The following is an 18687-nucleotide window of genomic DNA, read 5'->3' on the forward strand; positions in this document are numbered from 1 at the left end:
AGTTGCCTCCACACCATGACGCCCACAGCAGCTGACGATGCTCGGCTCCACATCCCAAAAGCTTTTCCGTTTGGAGAGGGAGGGACAATGAACTAGATTCCAGACGACACTTGGCCCTCCTTCACTTGGCACAGAGTAACAGGCCTGCCTCCCTCAGGCTGGCAGTGGAAAAGGGCGCATGAATAACATACTGAAAGAAGGCCGAGCAGGAGTCAACACTGGCACATCTCCGCTCCCCGCTGAGGCTCTAACTGCCTACAATTAAACAGGCAGTCGTTAAAAGTCAATGAACAGATAAAAATGGAAGTGGACCCCTCCTCTCATTATGTCAGTCTGCCCCACGCATTTTGACTCTCGCAAAGGTGTTCCTGAAATAGATTTTTGAAGGACAACCCTATTTTTACTATAAAGATTGCAACTTTTTCTGACAGTATTTAAATTTATTACATTTCACCTCTATCTCTACCTCCTATGAAATGTTGTTATTGCAAGGGTTTAAAAGAAACAGCATTTAGACTCTCATGATAACAAAGACTTTGGAGTAACTCCATAATAACTCTTTATTTATCAGCAGAAACTCTGGAATACTTTAAAGCAGCTATAATTAATGTATTTATAGTAAGAAAAGATACAAATGACTATGTGTTATGTAGTGCTGTAATGATGCATCAATATGGAATGATGCAATTTATTAAATTATCAACAATCCAATACCATCGATACAAAGTGAAAACATTGTCATCTTTAAGATAAAAACATGACATGTCTGTGTCACAATTTCCCTCCAACCTCACCTCCTTCCTAAACATTCAAACAGAAGTTAATCATGAAAACCATTAAACAACAGAAGGTCTTTTGTTTACTTTTAAAATGAATACATTGTTTTTCTTTTTAATGTAGCTGTCCAAACAATCATTTATACTATTGTAAGAGAAGAACAACAATATCTAAGTTTGATTACAAGTTTGTCCTGTTTTAAATGGATTTGAAGAGGAGTACACCTTTGTCAGCAAATTACATGACTGTCTGTCTGATATCCGGATATTTAAACCACAAAGTCGCCAACTCATTTCTACTAATTAATCCCTAGAGAGTCAACTAATTTGTCACATTAATACCTCAGGCATGAAAACTCATCAGAACTGTTAGAATAAAGTTGTCACCAGCCAGAGGAAGAAACAAATTGAAGCTGATGTACAAGCACTCTCCAAACCAGCAGTGAGCAAAACAGAAAGCTAAACTCATGGCCTCTGTCACTTGTTTAGTAACCTTTGCTTTAAAGCATTGCAGACTGACGTTTAACATTAGTGTGCTGTGTGCAGTTCACTGACATCCCGTTACATGACTACAAGGTGTTGATGTTTTCAGTGTCCACATGCATCTTTAATATGAGGTCAACTTCAGGTCACTGCCTGCAAACCGACACATCCGTCAGCGGCTCTTACTGTATGTTTACCAACAGTGATGATGATTCGTGCAGAAGTGTGAGCTATGTCTTGGGAGCTGCTCTGCTGTGACATTAGACAATTAATATGCAGGCTGGCGTGCTTGACCTTTTCTGGATGGCTCTGTCTGTCTCCTCTCATTTAAACAAGGCTCAGTGAGATGAGTGGAGGTACAGCCACACTCGCTCCTAGCATAATAAATTAAGCACCGGAAGCATGTTTGCCTTGCGGCTGAAAGGTTTATTCACAGCACTGGTCTAACCTAAACTCACATTCCAAGTGATGAGCTTTGACTATGTGTGTGTAATAGGCACGACGACTCCAATTCATTGTTGTTCGCCATGTTAGCAGCATAACAGCAAGGCAAGGCTTAATGAGCCCCATAGGATTCAATTCCAGCAAATACCACCATGATATTGATAACTTAATGATTCATATAATGAAAACAGGATATAAACTGAGGACCAGTTGAGTACAGCTTGTAGTATTAGGTTCAAGTGGAGCTGAATTACTTCTAACATTGCATTCATTAAATCTGATTAAAGAATGGAGGTGTTGCAAATTAACACACAACAGAAAATTTGTCACACATTTAGACACTTGCAAGAAATTATTTTGAAAAAGGCACTATTTAATTCCAGTATAATGATCTTAATTAGGTCCAAATTAGCTCAGTTCTTTGACTTTACATTTCATTAAATGCCTGTCTGACTCTCCTGTTGCAAAAAACTATTAACGAGAAATAGTTTTTTCTTAGTTGCACTCTAACTGAGACATTCAATCACATATCTCTGTAAAACTTCACATACTGCATTCAGTCACTTGCATTAAGACAGTATCGCATAGACACAGAATGTTGCATCTATAGAGCAGGTAATGCAATCACCAAGCATTATGATAAAAACAATGATGAGAGGCGATGAAAAGAAAGAGTGCAGAGAAAAGTTGTTTTCATAATTTATCTGTCAGTGATTCCAAGTAAAAACAAGCACAATGTTGCCAGGGCAGAATTTTAAATTAATTGAATGTGACAATTTTAAAGGTGGAGGATGCAAAAAAAACATGAACCAAGTTATCATTGTGGTGTTTCTGTGAGAGATGGATAACCTCCAAATTGCTGACATGCTGCTGCACAGATTATTTCCACAATGCACAGGCCTACTGCCAAAATGTTCCCCACTTACAGTGAAGAGCTTATACTCTCACACTGCATTTAGATGTTACCCCAGGATGAGGAGTATCATATTACTCTTGGCTAAAATGTTTTTGAATATTTAATGAACATCACATTACTTGTGGTGATTCAGTTTACTAACTTCACTAGTCTGCTTGTGATCGATCAAAGTGATCAATTTCAGACCTCTTTCTGTATCAGTGTCTGATACAAGTTCATTAGTCTACTGTTCGAATAATATGGTCTGTGGTTTGTGTAGACCAGACCTTTGTAAACACACAAAGAAACTCATGATGCCTGTTCTGAGGCTGATCTTTCTGGATCGGAAACAGAAAATCCAGTGGCTTATTTTGAAAATAGGTGTACCTGTATTTAGTGAGCTTAAAGGAGGCAGTATGTGGAAGGATATAATTCAGGCTTTGCAGCATGTAAGTGAACTCTAAGGCTTTGCCCCAGTTTAAAAAAATCAAAAGTAGGTTCAATAACTCTCTACCATCTATCCTTAACACAGCGGCTTCCATAATCTCCCATGTCGCCAAAGGAATTCATGGTGCTCCTTGCACAGTCCACTGTGCATTAATTGTAAATTCATAGTATGATGGATAGTTATTTATCCCCAGATATGTTTCACTGGTACTCCTTTAAAATGTATTCCCTGTTCCATAACTCTCCTCCCATGAATGCAGTCCAATGTTTTATTTGCTAGGATCAGGGGGAGGCCCATAACTTTTCTCTTTCCCAGCACAGCCAAGTAATTATTACACTCTAATAGCTTTTATCATATTGTAGCTGCAGAGCAGGCCGATGATGAAGGAGACCCAATGCACAGGTTAGAAATATTCAACAGTGCAAACAGAACCAAACTGCAAAGGTCTCCAGACCTTCAAAGAGGAGCAATGTAGCTTCTAACAGTGACTGATCCAAATGGGAACGCAGTAAAGATGAACCTCATTATTCCTCAATGAGCTTACGTGACATTAGTACTAAATGCTAACAGCAAGCTCATTTGTACCCACTGCTCTGAGATTCTTTATAGCAAAGATGAAATAGGAAAGGTCGTCTCAGTTCGTGCGTATGAAATGCGCTAAAATCATCCCTTATTAGACTGTAGTCGAAGTACTTACCTAAACTTTACCAAGTACCAATAAGTAAAATTACAGAAGATGTGCACAATGTACTGAGAGTAGCAAAAGAAGACTAAATCTGTAAAGTGAATAGCTACTTTCCTGAAATATTGTGGAGTAAAAGCATAGTAAGTATAGTACTTAAGTAAATGTACATAGTTACTCTCCACCAGTGATATTAGACATCTACATAGAGGCAGACAAATCACACCAACAGAGACAGACAGAAATTCAGAGAACATGGAAATTCCACAGAAATGCTGGAGATCAACTCTACACGTACTTGCAGCCATACAGTGCTAACCACTGACATTTGTTCATGTTAAACTCAGTACTATTGAAATAATAAAAAAGGAATCCACAGACAGAGACAGTCAGAAACAGAGAGTTTCCATGAATGGTTGCTTTAATTTTTTTAATTTTTTTATTTTTGCTTTAAACAGCAGTTTACTTCAAGGGTCACTGCTTCTAAATCCACACTCTCTCCCTGCAGTAGCCACCGCTATACCTATAGACCATCAATTTAAAAAAGACTCCTGACAATCCATCCACTCACTGCGTCTCCTCAGTCACACAGACAGAGGATTAGTCTGCCATTTCTCTACTCTCACTGGCTGATTTATGTTGCGAGTCACAGTCACAAGCTAGGTGCGGATGCTGTTCAGAGCCAGTGTGCTACAAGCTTCCTTATTAATCTCTCCCTCAGAAAGTGGAACGCTCAGCAGTAACCCAGAGGAGAAGCTCAAACAGCCATCTATCCTCCAGTGAAACACAGACAGCAATTTGTGCAACTGGCTGTTTATCCGGCAAACTTTTCCCAGTGATGACAGCCAAACGTGTCTGTGAGAGCAGAGGAGGAGAGATGTTCTAATCCATCTGGAATAAAGACGTCATTGGTGGAATGCATTAGACAGTCACTCTGTACAGCAACCTCGATAGTGAATATTGTCTCAGTTGTGACAAATTAATTCTGCTTTTCTTGATTTAGTTGGATTTTATACAATGTATGAGTTAAAAACTAATCGAAGCTGCGTAAACCAAACAGTTTTCTCATATTTCATCCCCCCCCATTTGGAGCTGCTGAAGGTTCCAGTTAGGTCTACATCAGTGTTGAGCACTATATACATCAATGTGTTACAGTAATGTGATTTTTATTTTCTGTAAGTAGGCCTAGGGGACATCACAGTTAATCACAGTAATTATTTGTTTCAGCAACATATTGGGAGAACAATTTTTTCACTTTCTTACTGCATTTGCTCAAATACAGTGACCTTCACGACACTCGTCCAATGAGATTTTGATATTGATGGGAGGAGGAAATGTTGGTGTCTTGTAGATAAGATTAAATTGCATCATGTTTTTCTGTCACAGACATTCAGATTAGTCCTCGTCATTTAGAGAAGATTATTTTTCTTATTGTTATTATTGTGTCTTAACCCGGGGCTTAATTTGTTTTGGTTTAACATACATGGGTTAAAGCCTAAAGTAGTTAACACACAGAAATGATTTAACCTTAGTTAGGCTGAAGCGGACTGTCCAGGCTCCTGTGGTGCTGATTAGACTTTCATGGGACTCAATCCCCAGTCTCTTAGGTGTTAGTCCCGAATTTGACCCTTTCATCCACCATAACCTACTCCCGACACATATTATTGTTAATACTACTAATGCTACTATTAAATCTTTCAGTCAGAGCTATTGCTAAATTGAGTAGCATATTCCACTTGGTGTAAATAGCCAAATATCATGCGACTGTTCTTACCCAGGTGCCAATAGACACTCAATGATAGGCATTAATGATTGCTCAGTTCCATGAAGTGCCCCAGTTAGCTATTCCATTGATTGAGCCAGCATGCGCAATTACTGTGAAGACAAGACTACTGGGTTGCTGCATACAGGACTAACGTTAAGCTAGGTAACGTTGATAGCCAGTAAATACTAAATTTAGAGTGGCTGCTTGTTATACCATTATGACTCACTCTCTATTTCTACACTTTACCAAAGAGGTGTTATGTGGGTTTGGAGGCTTTGGAGTTGGAGTTTAAAGGTGACTTTAGGCAACCTGTGATGAGGCTCAGCTCATAGTAAAGTTTACTATAGTAAAGTTACGAGTAATGTTTAATGAGTTATATAGGTAATGAGTAATTTCATTTTTCAAGCAACTTGTTACCATAATTATGCACTCTTTGGCTTTAGGTCAAAATGATTTAAAAAAAGAGAGCAGAAAATACACTCATTTTCACTGCAGTCCTGACATAAAGACGCAAGTTAGATCAAAACCATCTTGGAAACATATTTTCATTTGCTGTCCTTACACTTTCATTTGGATGGAATTTTAAGAAAGATTTTCTCTAATCTGCCCTCTTTCAGTGGAGCTGAAATTCAACTTGGACCAGTATGTGAACAAACGCTACCCAGGCCTGGTGAAGATTGTGAGGAACAGCAAGAGGGAGGGCCTGATCCGAGCCAGAATACATGGCTGGAACGCGGCCACGGCTCCTGTCGTTGGCTTCTTTGATGCCCACGTCGAGTTCAACCCTGGCTGGTAAGAAAAAGTCATGTTTAACACGAGTAGGTCCGAGTTGTTTCTCTGTCCTTTGTTACCTTTGCTTTGTTGTTTGCTTTTCATATGTTCAGTACAGAAGGATGTTATGTAAGATTAATATCGTTGGAATATGCAGCTTAGTCTGCCCTAAGCATTTTGATATAGTGCCAGGTCAATTCTAACTGAGAACATTTTCAGCAGAATGACCCTTATTATTAGTAAGGGTTTATCGTTAATAAGCTTTCCTCTCTGGCATCTCCTTTTAAATTATGAGGAATGGCTTTGGTTAGAGCTGAATAAAAAGACAGCCCAATGTAAATGGCAGTAACTGTCCAGCAAATACACATTTATAATAAGAGAGAGCGCAACAGCGTGAAAGGCGAAAGTGAGTGTAATTAAAGAGGGAGCATAAATGTTGAGCATTTTGACATCATTTTACCTGCAGGCTCTGGGCTTATTTTGCAATATGAAATTACTTCTGGGGGTCTCAGTCCAATGTCTGCCTGCTGCTTAAGTTTACCAGCAAACAAGTCACTCAAATAGATGTAATTGGCACCTAATTTGAGTCCGCCATGCTGTCAGTGTTTGAAGATGAAGTGTAGCTTTTGTTCCCTGGGAAGCTGTCTGCAAGGCAGGAGGGGGACAAGGAGGGATGAAGGAAGAAGAGGAGGGATGGAGGAGAACAGCAGAGAAAAATAGTTAGTTATACATTTTCTGCAGAGTCCATAGATGCAGTTGAAATATACATATATATATATATGTGTGTGTATATATATATATATATATATATATATATATATATATATATATATATTTACATATATATATATATATTTACATATATATATATATATATATATGTTATCACACAACGTGCCCCTGGTGTCACACTCACAGTCATAGTTGAAGCACAAAGAAATTATACACACACTGCTACAATACAGTGTTGACAGGAGGCGCTCCTCAGAACTTCAAGTAGTTATAGTATTGGAGGTAAAACAGCTGGTTGTTGTCTGTACAATGCAAACAGGAACTGCTGGTGGCCAAAGCAGATGCAGATTTGCCAAAATATAGGCTAAGGCTATAGACCAAAAACATGGAAGTGTAGATGTTTTAACTAGTAAAGTTCATCGGGAACATTTTTTGCAGTTAGGAGGTGGATGGGTTTGTCTGTGCCAGTGACCCTCGGAGCTGTGTTGTAGGCAAAGTTGTCCCAGAAGAGAGGTCAGACCAAGAGCGATTCACTCACCCTATATGAATCGGTCAGAACAAAGTTCTCGCTCCTTGCCCGAAAAAGGGAAACCGGGGCCCTCTTCTGAAGCCAGAACGGGGGGGGGAAGCTCATCGGTGAGTGTCTGGTGGCCGTGTCTTGGCACATCTACATTGAGCTGCCACCCTTTGGGCCAACCACTCACAGTGATAAGCATTGGGGTGGGTGCATTGTGAACCGGGCGGCAGGTAAAGGCGAGAAACCCAGGTGTGCCAACCCCTGGCATCGCAGACTGGCTCAAGGGGCGTGGAATGTCACCCCTCTAAAGGGGAAGGAACTGGCGCTGGTGTGGGAGGGTAGAGGCACCAATTAGTTATAGTCCGCCTAGCACTGGTTCTGGAAACAAACTCCTGGAGAGAGGACGGACTCTAGCCTCTTCCGGAGTTGCCCAGGGTGAGAGGCGCCGGGCAGGTTTGAGCGTGAGATGCACAGGTGTTTTGCTGTGGCGTCCACAGTGATGCTGGCGTTGTACTGGACTGTTGTTGTGAAGAGGAAGCCGAGCTGGAAGGCAAAGCTATCGATTTACTAGTCCATCTATGTTCGGACCCATCATCTGTGGTGATGAGCTTTGGGTAGTGACCGAAAGAACGAGATTGTGGATACAAGCGGGAAAAATTAGCTTCCTTCATAAGGTGTCTGCCGGCTCAGCTTTAGAGAAACAATTTTGGTTTGGGAAACACAACAACTTGGTTAGGCTTAGGAAAGAGAAATCCTAATTGACTTTCCATCGGGATTGTTTCCGTGGTGCTGGCATAAAATATGACGTTATATTTCTGCGATATCAGGCCGGTATGAAGAGTATAAATGGCAGTAAAAACCATTCCCATAGAAAATGAAGCAGTCTGGATGATTTTTAACAATTTCCTTGTGTAGGCTTTGCTTACTTCTGGTATGAATACGGATACAATAAGAATACAGATATGTATGTGAAATAAACAGACACAGATAGTAGGATTGTGTTATAATAACATGCTCACATGAAAACAGGGTACTAACATTTTTTCAGCCGTTCACCACCAATACACATTGACCTCGTAACCCTTGTTGTGATTTAATATACTTTGATCATTGTCTCTCGGCACTGTTTTGTAGCATGAGTATAAACCTGAGGCCCGGAGGATGTGCAAGTCGAGCAGCCCAGCCAACAAACGGCACTCAGGGAGAATGTAGCATCATTGCCTGGGTGCAATACTGATGATAATTGATACCCTGTGGATCCCTCATCTGTTTCCCCATCTGTTCTTGCTCAAAAATAGACGTACCTTTCATGCCCCCACATACATAGCCCATTCACCTCTGCATCAGATTCCTCCTCCACAGCTCCCTCCATCTTCTACATGTTGAGGCTGTGTTTGCGAATTTCCTTTGCGTTAGTTCACCTGCTGCCATTGAGTGAATTTCACATACCTCTCTCCTCTGCCCCTCCCCCCCACACACCTTCACCCACATAACCGCCTCCATCTTTCTTTGATAACCCACTGCCTTTATTTTTTTCCGTTGTGCTGCTTCAGATTTGCTTTTGCGTGAGGTTTTATTTACAGGAGTCAATGAAAAGTAGAGCAGAATCCCTGTGATTTTTTTACAAGTAGATGCTGGGTAAAGGAATATAGCAATGTAGGCGATGACAGGCATCTTCAAGAACCTCCTTCGTGCTGCTTAGATATCTTTTGTGAGAGTGCGTGTGTGCATTTATTATCTACTGTATGTCTGCAAACATTTTGTGCTGCTCTTTTACTCAGATAGATTTACTCGTTCTATCTACACTTTCTATTTGCTTGAATGGAAGAAGCCCCCTATTTATCATAATATGATTATTCACCATTGCACATCCGGTGATAAGTGAGATGGATGGTTCCTCTAGATGTTGTGGTGAGTCTCCCCCAATGACCTTGTACACACTGCCTGTGCATACTGAGCCAGAGACAATGCTGCCAGCTCTCAGCTGCAGTGCTGTGATTCATTGGCAAGGCATTCCACCTGGTGTGTTGTGCATTTGCAGCTGAAATGTATTGCTGGTTGGCATTCCTGTAAAAGCAAACTGAATTGTATCACACTGTACAGTGCACTTGACAGTTGTATCCCATTTCCTCACACCATGTTGGTTTATGAGGAGTTAAGAAGCGAGAAGCGTTTCCACCAGAGGAGTGATGGAATCAGATTTCCACGGCTTAGCTCTGCTTTAATATGAGGATAGGAAATCGTTGCCTATTATTAAGGCGGTATTGCATCAGCTAAATGCATCCATCTCCTCTAACGCTTTATATCCATCCATCCTTGAGACAACGGCTGTCCATTCTGCTCCAAACAGGATTGTTTTCTTCTGCATGCTCTATAAATAAACACGATTAATGACAGGAAATGGGAGCGTTTTGTAATTAGGACCTACTATATGCTACCATACACCTGCAAAGGGGAAGAGCAGAAAATTGATATTTATTTGTTTTTTTAAAGTCCCTGCACAGTTACAATCTTGGTTATTAACGATTAATGATTAGAAGTGTAGCAGCCGCTCCCTGCTGAGTGTGTGCTGGAGATAAGATTGTCGTTGCAGGCTGGTGGTAATGAAATACATGCTTCAGAAAGCAACACTTTGATGAATTTTGAATGCTCAGCTGCTATGTGACCTGGTGAGTTTATGTAAGAACAAGACAAACTTACTCATAAAAGTAAGAGAGAAATGTAATCAACCTCCGCCTCCTGTAATTATGAAATATGTAATATTTGTCATATCTATATCAGTTCCTTAATATCATTTAGATATCATCTATCTGCCTATAATATTGAGCAGGTGAATTGGTATTATAAATTAAATTGGTATACAACTTTCAGAGTTCTTGAAAACTGAGGAAATCTTTTTTTTTTAGCAAAAGTAAAAAATGTCTTGGGTCTCGCTCACCGTGTCTGGTGGTGGCTCAGTGGTTATATCTGTCTGGAGACGAGAAAGAAGTCTGCAGCCATACTTAGTGCTTCAGAGAACACAGGCCAAGCAGACGCATAACAGAGATTCATGCCGTCTTTACATTTGTATCATATCAACCACATAATGAGCAAATGCATTTAGAAGTAGTTTGGAATCTTACATTGCATCGGAGGAGCCGTTTCCAGTTCATGCTTCTGCATCTCATTATCTACTCCATGATGAATTGAGATTCTGTGCTGAAAGGTTTTACTTTCTTTAGATTCTGCAATATGTGCTCTACATGTGTACACGTCTGATCTGCTCTGAGAAACAGCCGGGCAGGAGGACTGTGGACGGCCTCACATTTACAGAAATTGAATGTGCTTTAAAATAGCTAGAGGCACTGCAGGCTTAGATTCTTTTCAAAGACACACCACTCACTGTCATATGCATCACATATACACTGCGTATATGTGTTAACATGAATGAACACTATCAGAGTTCATTTTAACACTTTATGTCTATTTGGGTCCACACCACAGTGCAGATTACATTTTTTTTTTGAAGTGTTGGTATTTTACCACAGTAGTTATTGACTCTTTGTGTGGTTAAAATGTAACACTCCTCAACACTTTTTTTAATGTTTTCAACACTAATGTGCATTTAGAAATGAGCACCCCTACAGTATCGTTGTAAACCGTACAGGTGTTGCTTCCATATTAAAACTGTAAGGTGTATAATTAAATTGAATGAAAACATAAGTTTACATTCAATTATGTCAATAATTCCATTTAAACAATAAACATTGAACGTAAAGCAAACTATTAAAATGTTTTTTTTTAGACATACACCACAGGTGCACAAATTCTAATTATGTTCAGTGAAATATGCGAAAAGATAAATAAATTAAAGAGAAAGGAGAAGATGTGTTATTCACTTTACTTATGCAAACATGCTTGTATAAAGATACAAATCGATATGAACATGCAAATCTAGAATCACCTTAATACAAATCCACCATCTACATGGACCAGGCTTCATTTTATTCATTGCCTCCATGATTTCACTTTATGCAGCTTAACAGTTTAACCCATCTTGTTTTGAAACAGTCAATAGTAATTTTCTTCATGCATTGCATATGATCATAAGTTTCAGTGATATAACAGTTTAATTTTAACATAAAAAATCCTGGAATTAATGAGTTGAATTCATTGCTCCGTAGTACTTCACCATCTTTCTTCAAACTATACATTACAGTAATTTTAGTTAGCTTTCTAAAAGCGCAATTGATGGAGGAATGTTTGGAATAAGCACAATAGAAGACTTTCTGAGGTTATATTTCTTTGGTGTTTGGTAGAGTTAAGAGAGTCATGGTTTTTCTTGCTAACTGATTTAAACAATACATTGAACGTGTGCACATTTTCAATCTTCCTGAAGTGATTGTTTAAATATGAATGAAAGAAAGAGACATATTCAACCACAATACAACCAGCTGGTACAAATCACACCAAGCAAGATAACGATCTGCAGGTACATCTGCATGTCCTCTTGGGGATCAATGAAGTCTTGTCTTTTCTTATATTATATTAGGAGTTACAATGTCTCTTGGTAACATTGTCAGAGTTAATTTAGAGAAAACAACCTTGACACTGTTTCAACGCCAACTTTTTTTGTTCACAGATTGTTAAATCAAATCAAAAAAGAGTTAAATTTACTTTTTCTTGAAGATGATATTTGTGAAGGTTCTCCTAAACACCAGAAATCTAACTCTTCTAGATTTGCTATGTTATTCTTGAGCATGCTCACATAAATTGTTTAGGTCATCCATGAAAGCTACAGTACACAGTAACTACATATTTTCCCCTGTATGAGTAGCTCACACTTTCTGCTGCTTTAAGTCCAATACAGAATTGAAGGAGATCTTATTTTAAGTGTTGACAGATAGTGAAACATTCTCTGAGGCTGAGTAAAACAGATATACATTGCGATTGTACAGTGATATTTATCCTGGCTTATTCCGTTTGTTTAATTTTGTGAACTGTGTGCACAGCCTGATGCGAGTCTCAACAAAGGTGCCGGATATTATGAAAGACAAACAGTCAGCCATGAAGAGTTAATAAATCAAAGTACCTCCTGCTTCAATATGAACCCTTACAAAAAAAATGTATGGTGAGGCTGACGGCAATGGAGGTTGTCAACATGTATTCATAATATTGGATGAGTCATCGCTGGAAGGGGGAAAAATCCTGTAATATGGAACAGAGAATGATTTGGGCTGATGTGGACGAATTACCCTCTCGGTGTTATGCAGATGAAATGGCAGATACAGGAAGAGGAATGACATAGACACGTCTGTCAAAACCAGATGTGTCCTCGTTTCCAGAGCGTCTCTATCTTATCAGCCTCATGGATCCCTGAGGTACAGGAGCGGCTGGCTGGCTCTGGGGTGTTTTGGGGGCTACTCAAGGATGCAGGAAGATGAATGGAAGAAGCAGTGATGGCAGAGAGATGGCAGAGAGAGCACCTCAAGGTTAGGTAGTGTAGAAGGAGATTTAGTAGCAGCAACATGTCAGCTAACCACGTCAGGAACACAACATTAAACAATTCTTTATTCCAGCATGTACTCTCATGTCGTACATGATGTGTCGGCCTTCAGTCAAAAAAGTTTGCTCATACTGTCTTTTAGAAACAACAGAATGACTCATTGATTTATATAATCAATTGCCAGACAGCTAAGAAAAACCAAAAGGTTTCAAAAAGCATTCATTATATTGCAACCGGCAGCAGTAAAAATGCAGAAAAAAAATACTCAGGCCATTAATCTTCAGAACCTTATTTCTGAAGCCTATCTGTCAGATCAATTTGATTGTTTTCCATAAAAGAGAGTATCTGGCAGACATTTATTTTTTAATGTAAACTAATCTGTTAGCTTATTTATGTGTTGTGCTCAATTGGACCCAGTGGGACCACAAGGCCAGCAGGACAAACACTAATGTGCATGTGCAGTGGGAAACACAACACAGAAGCAATCCAGGAAGCGGGGAAACTTTTTTGAAGCTTAGAGTGCAATTTTTTATTAACAGTGAGTGAGTGCCATTTTGGAGTTCAATATCCAGTTCTTATAATGGCTGCATTGACTGCATCTACATCCGTCCCCTTATCTATGCACAGCCTTTTTCATTCATTGGGGATAAGTTAAGGTGAAATAGATATGATGGAGCAGAGTTTTGTTGGATCAGCAAACAGCACAGAGCAGTCAGTGTAGTTTTGGTGATTGACAGTAGAAGACATCTAGCCAATGGAATTTTGATGATTATACACTTTATTAGGTACACCATCACAATCTGTTGCAATCCAATACAACTTTTCTGCAATCGAGTCTACTTGTATGAGGAGTGTTTTTTTTCACACTATCATGGAGGTTAAGTCAATTAAATGTTTTAGATTGTAATGGTTGGTGATGGTTTATTGGGCTGCAATATATTCAGAGTTGTCATGTATACAAATGGAAAGACAAGAAATGATAATCTCTGCTCAATATAATGTTATAAAACATGTTGAATTTACACATTATGACAATATCAACAGAAACTGAACATTATAACCTTTGTAAATGTAGAATTATGGCAGAGCTGTATTGATTGCATTACATTGCTTGCTATGTGTAGTTTTAACATGAAATAGGTTTTACAAGGTCATATTTCTTATCAAAGCTGGTCAAAGACAGTTAAAAAGCAAAAGTCTTTCACTGTATACATTTCAGGAAATAGTTTGAAAGTTTATTCACTCTTTTGTAGAGAGTTAGATGAGAAGATCGATACCACTCTCAGTTGGTAAGTATGAAACTGAAACCAAAAGGTAGTTAGCTTAGCTTAGCACAAAGACTGGAAACAGCTAGCCAGGACGAAGATACTTTGGAGTAAAGACAGATAGAGCCATCGGTCAGCTTCTCAGAATGGCTGCTGTGGTGCTTTTACCAAATACTCTTACGTTATTAAATGATGGCTTTTTCTAAGCACTGCTTCATCTTTTACTGACATCCCATTTTGTTCAATTTGGATCCATTCCCCTCTGCACTGTCGTCTACCTTCATGTAATAAGTAGAAATGTAGCTTTTGGGTGAGAAGGGTGGATCAGGGTGAAGACGGAGAGAAAGAAAGTCAGTGGTTGTGGAGATAGAGAGTAAGTAAGAGTGTGTGAATGTTCTGGAGAGATACAGTTATCATTTCATAATTGTACCTTCTTTTTTCATGACTTTTTGAAGATATGGTGGAGATAATCTTTTCAGCATTAGAAGATGTTCAAATGCAGCCAGTGCCAGCAGCAATTTGGCATTGTTCTGTAGGCCTGCCATGTGGATCTCAAGCCCATATTGCCCTTGGCCAAGGCTTATAGCAGAAGGAACTTACTGTGTGTGGCATTTACAAAAAAACATTCCAGTGACCAAAACTCTGGTGTATTTTGTCTTACCAGTAGAAGTCCTCCTCAATGATACTGAAGTTCTTGTTGCCTATTAGACCTTAATAGACTATTAGACTTTTTATCAAAACTTCTGAGAGCAGCTTTTACTATGAGAAGGGAGGGAACTTTAAAACTAATAGAAAGAAGTTGATCTTTTTGCTTTGAAGGTGTAGTTTCCAACATGTTGAAGTTTTAAGTCAAAAGAAATCAATGTTTACTGTTGAAAAGAGACTGGACATGAACCTTAATTGCCACAATGCTGGCTTCTTTGATATAGGTGGTGTAAATATGTAGCAAATGAACTGTTGGACAGTAGGGCTGCAACGATTGTTTTGATTGTCAATCAATCTGTGGACTATTTTTCTTGATTAATTGATAAGTTGTTTGGTCAATCAGTGTTTTCCAAAGACAAAGATGATGTCCTCATATGTTTTGGTTTGTCCACTACTTAAAGATATTCACTTAACTCTCATAGAGAAGAAAAAGAAGCAAAAAAATATTAAATTTTAAGCTGGATTTAGAGAATCTTTACTTTTTGAAAAAAAACGTCAAACCGATCAGTTGATTATCAAAATAGTTGCTGACTAATTTAATAGTTGACAACTAATACACTTTAAAGCTCTAAAGTCTAATTCTGACCAATGGTTAGAGCTCTGTATACTGTACCTACAGTGCCCTCCAGAATTATTGGCACCCTTTAGTAAAAATCAGCAAAACGAGATGCAAAAAAATGTCTTTATTGTTTATCCTCATCATCTGTCATTCAAAATATTCACAAAAATCTAACCTTTAACTGAAGTAACATAATTGAAAGAAACATTAAATTTTTATCATGAAACAAATATTTTTCTCAAAAATATATGTGCCACAATTATTGGCACCCCTTCATTCAATATTTGGTGCAGCCTCCCTTTACCAAGATAACAGCTGTGAGTCTTCTCCTATATTGCGTGATGAGGTTGGTGACCACATGGCTCTGGATCTGAGACCATTCCTCCTTGCAGAATCTCTCCAGATCCTTCAGATTCCGAGGTCGATGCTTGTGGACTCTCCTCTTCAGCTCATCCCACAGATCTTCTCTGGGGTTTAGGTCGGGGGACTGTGATGGCCATGGCAAAACCTTTATTCTGTGGTCGGTGAACCATTTTTGTGTAGGTTTTGAGGTGTGCTTCGGATCATTGTCCTGCTGGAAGGTCCAACCACGGCCCATTTCAAGCTTCCTGGCAGAGGCTGTTAGGTTTTCATTTAGTATCTGCTGATGTTTGATGGAGTCCATGATACCATGTATCCTATCAAGATGTCCAGGGCCTCTGGAAGAAAAACAGCCCCACAACATCAAAGATCCACCACCATACTTCACAGTGGGTATGAGGTGCTTCTCTGTATGGCTATCTTTCTGTCTACACCAAACCCACCTTTGATGTTTGTTGCCAAAAAGCTCTATTTTGGTCTCATCTGACCGTATAACCCGGTCCCATTGAAAGTCCCAGTAACATTTGGCAAACTGTAGGCGCTTTAGCTTGTTGTTGATTGACAGCAGAGGCTTTTTTCTGGCAACTCTCCCAAACAACTTGTGGTGATGTAGGTGGCATCTGATGGTAGTTTTGGAGACTTTCTGACCCCAAGACTCAACTAACCTCTGCAATTCTCCAGCTGTGATCCTTGGAGATTCTTTTGCCAGTCGAACCATCCTCCTCACGGTGTGTGGGGTCAATGTACACATACGTCCTCTTCCAGGTTGATTCTTAACATCTCCTGTCACTTTAAACTTCTTAATTATTGCCCTGATAGTGGAAATGGGTATTTTCAACTGTTTAGAGATTTTCTTATATCCATTCTCTGATTTGTGAAGCTCAACAACGTTTCGTCGCCCATCGTCAGTGTGTTCTCAGGTTTTTCCCATTGTGATGAATGACCAAGGGAATTTGGCCTGTATTATCTCATATTTATACCCCAGTGAAACTGGAAGTCATGGTTGACCACTTAAGAGTTCCTAATCAAACAGGTGAACTTACAAATGTAAAATATGACTGGAATTATACTTCAGTTAGATTTTAATCATGATATTTTCTAGGGGTGCCAATAATTGTGGCACACATGTTTTGGAGAAAAATATTTATTTAATGTCAACATTTTTTTTTCTTTCAATAATTTTACTTCAATGAAAAGGTAAGATTTTTGTGAATATTTTGAGTGAAAGACCAAGAGGATAAACAGCAAAGACATTTTTTCACAGCCTGTTTTGCTCATATCTACTAAGGGTGCCAATGATTCTGGAGGGCACTGTAGCTCTGCTCTCATCAACCTAGTCAAATACATTTCATACATGTATTTTTAAAACGTCAACGTCTTCAATCTTTCAATATTATTGACACAGTTAGTGGATGGACTGCCAGCAGCAGCCACTTTCAGGACTTTTAGTTACTTGTTCTCAGTGACTTGTCAGTCCTCCTGACTATCCTTAACCTTCCACGGGCTTAGGCACTGGTGCAAAAATGGTCCATGAAACCTTCATTAAAGTATTAAAGTACGAGAGCTGTTCCTCCCAAATTGGCCTGTTAAGAGCTACTCTTAGCCTTCAGATGTTTTGTTAATATGGCCCCTGCTCTCCACTTGATGTGCTCTAAAAGAATGTGTGCCAGCCAAAGCTGCCTCGGAGCAAACGCCATGACATGATGAGTCTGGCGAGCACTCAGAGCAAGGCCTTTTCCAAAACTAACTTGCAACCCTTCACATAGAGGAAAAAAAGAAAAAAGGCTGGGTAGTTTCCTAGGAGCAGACTAAGCTTCTCTTTTCACCTGATGTGTTCTGCTTTATCAGGTTTTACCTCTTATCAATTCTCTCACTGGGATAACTGTCAAACTTGACATTTCGTTTTTTATGAGCAGGAGATAAAGTATAAAATATTATATGATATTATTTATTGTTCTGAAAAAAAATCATTTTGCAAGAGCTCATCATACACAGTGGAAGGAAGCGCATCCTGGCAGTCGGTTTTAAATGTTGAATAAATGCTGATTTGACAGACTGAAAACCCATGTAAATGTAACGCTGGAGTGAAAGTTGAGACGACACCTGCAGTCATCCATAGCTGCTCCTGGCATTGTTTTATGGAATCAGGATCTACAGTGAACACCTCTCTGTTCAGTATGTTTAAAAAATATTTGGGTTGATTTTATGCACATTTTTTCTGTGAAAAAACACATTCACAGCTTTACTTCACATTTACATTCTGTTACATTACCCATCTGATCATTTTTGACCAGAAACACTGCTGCAATATTAGTACTTGAAATGGGGCCGAATAATACTATGTACGGCTTTATTTTTTCCCCTGTAGCAACCTGTTCTCCTCTCACTGTCTTTCTTCATCTTTTGTACTTGTGCAACTAAGCTCTTGCATACTTAACTCAGAAGTTCCGATCTTAAGTTCTGCCTCTGTTCTTGTCCAAAGGGCTGAACCTATTCTGACCCGGATGAAGGAGGATCACACTCGCATCATCCTGCCTGCCATAGACAACATCAAGTACAACACGTTTGAGGTGCAGCAGTATGCCAATGCCGCCCATGGCTACAACTGGGGGCTGTGGTGCATGTACATCATCCCACCTCAAGAGTGGCTGGACAAGGGCGATGAGACAGCCCCTATCAGGTGAGGTCCTCGGCTGGCGTACAGCGTACTGTACATTATAGATGAGGATGTGTGATGAAATATGGATAGGCTCAGGATATGACTTATTCATGTGGGGAACTATCAAATTAAGGTGCTCTG

At 39.4% G+C, this 18687-nt stretch overlaps 1 protein-coding gene across 1 annotated transcript in view; it reads left to right on the forward strand.

The window, feature by feature from the left end:
- Window positions 1-18687, forward strand: part of galnt9 (polypeptide N-acetylgalactosaminyltransferase 9) — an 89043-nt gene that overhangs the window by 22251 nt on the left and 48105 nt on the right. The window contains exons 4-5 of the mRNA XM_068703735.1: window positions 6111-6285; window positions 18370-18567. Of these exons, the coding sequence (XP_068559836.1) occupies window positions 6111-6285; window positions 18370-18567 (373 nt within the window). The remainder of the gene's footprint in view (window positions 1-6110; window positions 6286-18369; window positions 18568-18687) is intronic.

This window comes from Cebidichthys violaceus, unplaced genomic scaffold, assembly GCF_023349555.1.
Source record: "Cebidichthys violaceus isolate CVI_PGR_0920_01 unplaced genomic scaffold, fCebVio1.0.p SCAF_9, whole genome shotgun sequence".
Taxonomy (NCBI): Eukaryota; Metazoa; Chordata; class Actinopteri; order Perciformes; family Stichaeidae; genus Cebidichthys; species Cebidichthys violaceus.